This window comes from Oncorhynchus nerka, linkage group LG19 (assembly GCF_034236695.1).
Source record: "Oncorhynchus nerka isolate Pitt River linkage group LG19, Oner_Uvic_2.0, whole genome shotgun sequence".
Taxonomy (NCBI): Eukaryota; Metazoa; Chordata; class Actinopteri; order Salmoniformes; family Salmonidae; genus Oncorhynchus; species Oncorhynchus nerka.
The window spans coordinates 39672697-39680379 of record NC_088414.1 but is presented as its reverse complement, the minus strand read 5'-3'; the positions used below and the strand labels follow the sequence as shown (position 1 = coordinate 39680379).

Below are 7683 nucleotides of genomic sequence, written 5' to 3'. Positions count from 1 at the left end.
CTACCAAGAGGTCGCTCAAACACTTTTATTGTATTCCTATTTAAAACCCACCATCCTAATCTTAAATGAACAAAGTCATAATTTGCTAATAAAGTTAACATTGGGTGGTGTGAATAGTCAATGGTTGTGATTGATGATCGGGGGAAACGCTCACCAACACCCGTATCGCGTTCACTTTTACCTCTCTGTAGCTCACTAGAACGCTCCACGTTGCCCCATTCATTTGCTACACTGTGTTCAAAACACATAACTCAATTCTATAGCAAACACACTACTACACTATCTAGCGAGCTGCGCGCCCCAAGCTCAGCACCAGCAACATGTTTCGTATCACCGCGCCACTGAAAACTCCGGTGACGTTTCTCAAAAAATAGCCAATGGCGCATCGTCTGATATTAGGGCAATGAAAAAGTTATATCCAATCAGACGTGCGATACACTTGGCGGTGGCCAATGGGGGGCGAGCACCATCGACAGTAATGTTACAGAAGCTAAGACTGAAGACACTGCGTATCGCTGGTATTCCACATACAGCCATTGCAGTGCATTGAGATACAGCGGCAGCCGCTTTGGTAAGTATCAGGCACGAAAAAAATGTTAAGTCTCGGTAAGGATGAAAGTGGTAAGAAAATACAGAAATACCTCAGAAATGTATTGACCATGTTTGAATGTTAGGTTGGAAACAATTTTGTGATTTTTCATTCGAAGCGAACGTAAAAAAACAAGAAATTAGCCAGCTAACGTTACTTACTGTACAGTAAGCACACATTAGCCGCTCGTTGAAAAAAGGAGAAAGCAAAATTAATCGGTGGAATTTCAATACAAACGTGGATTTCCTTGAATGCAAATTATTGTATTAATTCATGTCAGGTAAGTGTTGCATTGTTATGATAAAATGTGGTTTATTTATCGAATTAAAAATCAGTAATGTCCAGCGGACAGCTGGCTATGTAACATTAGCGCACAAACATGTTCATGGTAGAAGACACGGTTCATGGTATGAGCTCCAGCCCATAGCAATAGCCATTGCAGTGTTACGAGGCTGTGATGCCTCTCATGCGAAGATGAAATCGTGGGAAAATCGAAAATAAAAATATAGAAAACATTGTGGGAAAAAAAAGCTGTTAATAGTTATTTTTCACTAATCGCCGCATAAAAGAGTGAAAAAAATTACCTCAGGAATCTGCGCTTTACTGTAATGGCTGACTGTTCTCGCATAGGAAAAAATGCAGACAGCCATACAAGCGCAGTTCACTTCAACTTTTTCAAACCGTGATTTCTCACCAAACACGTATAAAACTGTACAATCTAGCGATTGGAAATTAAAGTCCCATCTGTCCTTGTTCCAAAGACAGTATTTTTTAATTTTTCCGTCGAGATTAAAGGGTTGAAATCACAGATTGAAATAAGGTGGGTACCCGCGGTTGCGCTGCCCTCTACTGTATGCAATGTAATGGGCAAAGATTTAACTAACCCAAGATAGACCACAGCCTGTCGTTTCCAATGGGAGCAAATGAGTCATAGTGGGCAGAACAAGCAAGGAGGTGGGCAGAGCAAAGCACAAGTTAGCAAGATCCCATTGGCACGTTGTAGCATTTATTTGCATATTTCCGTTAGAGAACGCCTACTATGAAGTGCGCGTGTGCAATAACTCCATTCGCTCATGAAGTCGTTCTAAACAACGCAATTTTATGAAACTCAGCAACGGGTAAAGTCTATAAAACATAGTCCAATCTGTTCTTTACATATTCTAGTAATGGGAACAAAATACTTTATTGAGATCAAATGTTTCATTGATTAGAAAATGTGCAGAATGTTGGACAAATCCATCTCACTCCATCTTCTCCCACTGCCGGTCACAAGGCTTCCTCTCATCACCATATTTGGTGGCGAGTGGAATTGCTTGCTGGATTTGTACATCCGGTGAAACATCTGGTTCATTGTTCTATCTGTAATGGGGTCGTCACTAGTTACCATAGCCCAAAAGTCCTAAACCCCGCCTATTTCTACAATTTATCTTCTTAAAATAACCACACTGATAACCTTATGCCTAACAATGACCTTCCATTAAGACCAAAAAGCACATTTTTGTTTTCACTAATTTTACGATTGACAATTTTTGATTTTGTGGCTGTGGTATCTAGTGTAAACCGTGTAATGGCTGTGCAATGACACAAAGAGAAGGAGCCATATTCTCCATGTTAGTGGATGAAGACAAGCGGCCATTCCGAGCTAATAGGAAACTAACTCAACACAGCCCGCACATAGGCATAGCACAGACCCAGTGTATTGCTATAAACGGCGGCTAATGCAATAGGAATCTACCGGGGAAAAGTATTGTCATGCTCGCGGGCTTTGTCAACATGTTTGTCGATTAATAAAGCGACCGGGAATGCGGGTCGATACATTTCAGGGCGACTTTCTTTCACGAAGAAGGCATTCTTACAAAATGGAAGAAGAAATATTGCCGTCGTTGTTGACCTCCTTTTCCTCAACGAGAAGCCTATGCGCCATTACTACTTCACTCGGCAGATAGAAAGGCATTGCTTTGTTACAACACAGATGTACTGTATAGCTACCAGTAATATACAATAGGGAATATTAGGGATTTTTTCCCAATTTTTATGATTTTTTTCAAATGTTGCCATATCGAGTTTAGAGTGAAAGGGAAGCATCTTTTAACGTTATTTTGTGGTTTTAAGGTATTTTTCTCGATTTTTCGGAGTTTGTTTTTCTAAGGAATATATTTCTGTAGACTTAAATGCACTATAATTTTAACATTATACACGAATTCATCAGAAACGTGGCGATACGTATTTCTCATTTTCGCTTTAATGCGTGAAACATTTCAAATATTTGCATACATATAACAGAATAGTATCCAATGTTGCACGCATTTTTATCTAGACTGAGAACTTCTGTAACGTTCTGTAGCTAAAACTCAAATCATCGAATGACAAGCATTCTGCATTAAATAAAAAATATCAAATGTGACTAATTTAAGTCAACAAAAATGCATGAAAATAGTTTTAATTAAATTGTATTAAAAAGTTACATTTCTCATGATTTGACCAGTAAAAATAACGGGTGCGTTTTCGGCAAAGGGCACTGTCCCTGTGACAAACACTCTAGAAAAGGGTTTGTTTTCCACAAACGTATCGTCAAGCAGACAGAACGAACGAACCAGACGTGTTTATTCGCAGAGGGCTGCGTTTACAGTTCTGATGCCAAGAGTGAGGGAAGGAAACCGTCTTTAGTGCATGCTGGTAGGGGGATCCAAATGATTAGAAAATGAATAATCAAAATCAATAACCGATACTATATTATTTAATGTCTTCAACCCATTTATCAAAGCAAATCTAATTAACTCAGTTACAACAAATATTTGTAATAAGTTGAGAAAGGGGTTCCAGCTGTGTGTAATATACACCTGGGTCTGTGAGGGCCCTCAGTCAGGTAGTCAATTTAAACCATGAGGCGCAAAGAGCTTTCAGAAGAGTTCAGGGATAAAGTTGTAGATCGGCACAGATTAGGGGAAGGTTATAAGAAAATTTCCCATACATTGAGTATCCCATTGGGTACAGTCAGGTCAATCATTAAGAAGTGGAAGGTGTATGGCACCACTGAGACTCTGCCCAGATCAGGACGGCCTTCCAAAATAAGCAGTTGGGCGAAAAGGATTCTTGCTCTGGAACTCACCATGAGGCCAACTGCCTCGTTGAAAGAGCTGCAGAGTTCCATGGCTGAGATGGGAGAAAATGTCCATGAATCAACTATAGCTCGATCATTCGCCAAATGTAGCCGGTATGGCCGATCGGAAAGAAGGAGAACATTACAGAAAGCAAACAGCGATCTCCAATCACGTGCAGAGTTTGCAGAAAAGCATTTAGGTGACACTTTAAAAAAAAATATATATATATATATATATATGGCAGTAAATAGTTTTTCTGTCAAAAAATACTGAATAAAATGACCTACAATGTTTATAATATTTAACGTTGTTAACTTTTTCTTTGCCTGTTTTGCTAATTTCTAAAACATCTCCTTTTTAGATATTGAGATGGGGAAAGATCCAAGGAAGCCGAGGGGCAAGATGTCCTCCTATGCCTACTTTGTCCAGACCTGTCGGGAGGAGCACAAGAAGAAACACCCAGAAGCTTCCGTCAACTTCTCAGAGTTCTCCAAGAAGTGCTCTGAGAGATGGAAGGTAAGTATGGAACACATCTCAGCTGTGATTGATTGGCACCCTTTTGAATTATTCCCAATTTAGTACACTGCTTTTGACCAGCACCCCCCGCATGGGCCCTGGTCAAAAGTAATGCACTAAATAGGGAATATAGTGCCATTTTGGGAGCCAGCCCCTTTAGTTGAAACTGTCCTGTACCACTATCAATCCCTTGATAGTTGTCTTTGGTACAACTTAGTTTCAAATGAATGGTGTCACAGCTAAGTTGTTCCATACTTATTTGCCACCCCTTGTGTATCATTCTCTTGTAAACGTTGTCTTCCTCTACCACTGTGTGTTGCCACTACCTGACACAAAACACACTCTTCACTATTGGCATCTTACCACCAGTGGTTACTACGTGTACTTAAATACCTTCTTCGTGTTGTTGTTCTTCTCTCAAGACCATGTCCGCCAAGGAGAAGGGGAAGTTTGAGGATCTGGCCAAACTGGACAAGGTGCGATATGAGAGGGAGATGAGGAGCTACATTCCTCCCAAGGGAGAGAAGAAGAAGAGGTTCAAGGACCCCAACGCCCCCAAGAGACCATCGTGAGTACTGCCTGAAAGAAAAAGACAGTCATCTCCCCCCCATGGCTCATGTCTCAGAGAAGCATATCTAAAGTAAATAAATGAAATCATTACTATAATAAAATAATGAACAATAAACGTGATTTGAATTGGATTACATTTGAATAAAACAACTACTGCATTTAATGCACCCATTTAACACTACAATTAAAATCAGGGTGTCCCATGTTTTGGCAACAACAATCAATTCATGATATCCAAACAACATTAGTAAGAATTCTCTTTCCTTTCTTCCACCGCCGTCTCTCCCATCCTCCAGGTCTGCGTTCTTCATCTTCTGCGCTGACTTCAGACCCCAGGTGAAGGGGGAGACCCCGGGCCTGTCTATCGGTGATGTGGCCAAGAAGCTGGGAGAGAAGTGGAACAACCTAACAGCGGAGGACAAGGTACCCTATGAGAAGAAGGCTTCCAAGCTGAAGGAGAAGTACGAGAAGGTAAACAAACAACCCTTTTTTGTTCCTTCGTCAATTTGGAACACAGTGCAGTCAGACGGGTGTATACTGAGGGCTGTGTCTAATTTGGACTTTCATGTCAATAGTGTGACAATTCAAGTTAGACTTGTGGATTTCAACATGGGGTTCGGGCCCCAAGTAACCGACAATAAATTCTACAGTTTGATTAGAAATACCTTAATGTTAACAGTCGAAAATATCTATTACTAACACCAGGGGTGTAATTGTTTTGCAACGTAAACTAGTGTTTCTATTGGCCAGAATCAGGTATGCTGATCCTGTCCAATAGAAATACAAGTTTTTGTTCTAAAATTGGAACATTTTGCAACTGTTTGGAGTAATGATTAAACCCCAGTCATCTGAAACACTTGCCACGTGTCATTCAGAGCAACAGTTAAAAATTATATTTTTAAAAAATCTCTCCTTATCCTCAGGACATCACTGCGTACCGCAACAAGGGTAAGGTGCCGGTCAGCATGCCAGCGAAGGCCGCCGCACCCGCCAAGGACGACGACGATGATGACGACGACGATGATGAGGATGACGATGATGACGATGATGAGGATGACGAGTAGATTGCCGTTGTTACGTATAGCACTTACAATGTCTTGTTTATAAAGCATTTAACCCCCCCCCCCTTGTACACACAACACTTACTGAAAACAAAACAATGTTTTAAAAAAAAAATGGAAAAAAGACACAAAAAACCTGTACCAAAAACATAAAACAAAATCGTAACCGCTGTGTATAAGAATCGTTTTTAAGCTGTACAGTTTTTTTTCTCATTTTCTACAACAGTGTCATTTGTGTTTGTCCAGTGCTCTTCTCTTCCAGTGGTAGGTACTATTTATACCACTTATCCCTGGGGTTGCATCCCAAATGAAACCCTATTCCCTATTTAGTTCACTATGAGACTCTGGTCAAAAGTAGTGTACTATATAGGGAAAGGGTTGCCATTTGGTACGCATACTTTACCTGGTACAGTTTTAAAGCGGTTGTAAAAAAAAAAGATTTTGTCTGGGAAACCGATGGGTCTATTTTCCCTATGTAGCAATGCACAGCAGCACACTACCTAGTTATACGTGGGGGTCCTAGAAGTTCTTCTGTTTTCAACGACCGGTGTATTTGTTCTCTTCTTTTAGATACCGTATTATCAACGTTATTTTACTGTACTGTTTGAATACCACTGTAATTACGACAACAAAAGAAAGGATTACATCTGTTTTGGTTGATTCTGAATTGCTTCTGACATCAATAAATTTTTTTTTTAAATATATATATTTTTTAAATTATTATTAAATGTTTTCTTGTAGATGTAGCACCACTAGATGATTATCATGGTTAATATATACAAATCATACTGTTCCTGTTTTTCCGGCCTTTGTATGTGTCGTACGGACGTTTGAATAGAATGGGCGAGGATGGAAGTCGTAACTCAAGCCAATGCAGCTATTCATCATCAATGAACTCGTCTGATGTAGGGTCAACTGATTCTGTATTGACTATATTATCCACAGGGTTCCTCCCAGGAGGAATGTCATCTTCACTGCTATGTCAACACAAGTGTCTAATTGACAGCCAGACAATAATACATTCAGTCATGAATGGTCCTTATGGGTTATCCTGTCTGGGAATAATCATAGCTGTGATGCCGTGTTCACGTGCCAGTCGGGAACTCTTGACATTTACGACTTGGTAAGTGGTTGAATGCGTCACGTGTATAACTGCAAATAGTTAGCAAGTTGGACATTTCAAGAGTTTCCTAGTTCTGTCTAGCACGTGAACGTGACGAAGAGTGTCAAATCTGGGAGTAATCATGGCTCGAGTGTCGTAGGCACGCTTGGGAATAGTGCTTAACAGAAGCTTACACACACATTATGTTTGACTAGTGTCTCCTGTGTCTAGAAAGCCTGCAGTGCCCCTGTCTAGTTGCTGTGGTGTAGACTAGTCAGTTGGACCTAAAACAAGAGAAGAGACCTATTTCCTTTTACTGCCCTGTATTTGACCAGGGTCCATAGTGCCCTGTATTTGACCAGGGTCCATAGTGCAGTAACCAACAGGGTGTATTGCAGTAATCAACAGGGTGTATTGCAGTAACCAACAGGGTGTATTGCAGTAATCAACAGGGTGTATTGCAGTAACCAACAGGGTGTAATGCAGTAACCAACAGGGTGTAATGCAGTAATCAACAGGGTGTCATGCAGTAACCAACAGGGTGTAATGCAGTAATCAACAGGGTGTCATGCAGTAACCAACAGGGTGTAATGCAGTAACCAACAGGGGTGTAATGCAGTAATCAACAGGGTGTAATGTAGTAATCAACAGGGTATCAACAGGGTGTAATGCAGTAATCAACAGGGTGTAATGTAGTAATCAACAGGGTGTAATGCAGTAACCAACAGGGTGTAATGCAGTAAT

At 40.5% G+C, this 7683-nt stretch overlaps 1 protein-coding gene across 2 annotated transcripts; it reads left to right on the top strand.

Annotated features, from left to right (window-relative positions):
• Positions 1–467: 467 nt before the first annotated feature.
• hmgb1a (high mobility group box 1a) lies at positions 468–6541 on the top strand. 2 transcript variants are annotated; one of them, XM_029688884.2, is made up of 5 exons: positions 468–571; positions 4052–4206; positions 4629–4774; positions 5073–5247; positions 5700–6541. In XM_029688884.2, the coding sequence occupies exons 2-5, from the start codon at positions 4060–4062 to the stop codon at positions 5838–5840; spliced, it is 609 nt and encodes a 202-aa protein (XP_029544744.1). In that variant the 5' UTR covers positions 468–571; positions 4052–4059; the 3' UTR covers positions 5841–6541. The 2 variants fall into 2 exon arrangements, with proteins under 2 accessions (XP_029544744.1, XP_029544743.1); XM_029688883.2 differs by lacking the exon at positions 468–571 and adding an exon at positions 1983–3889.
• The last annotated feature ends 1142 nt before the right edge of the window (positions 6542–7683 follow it).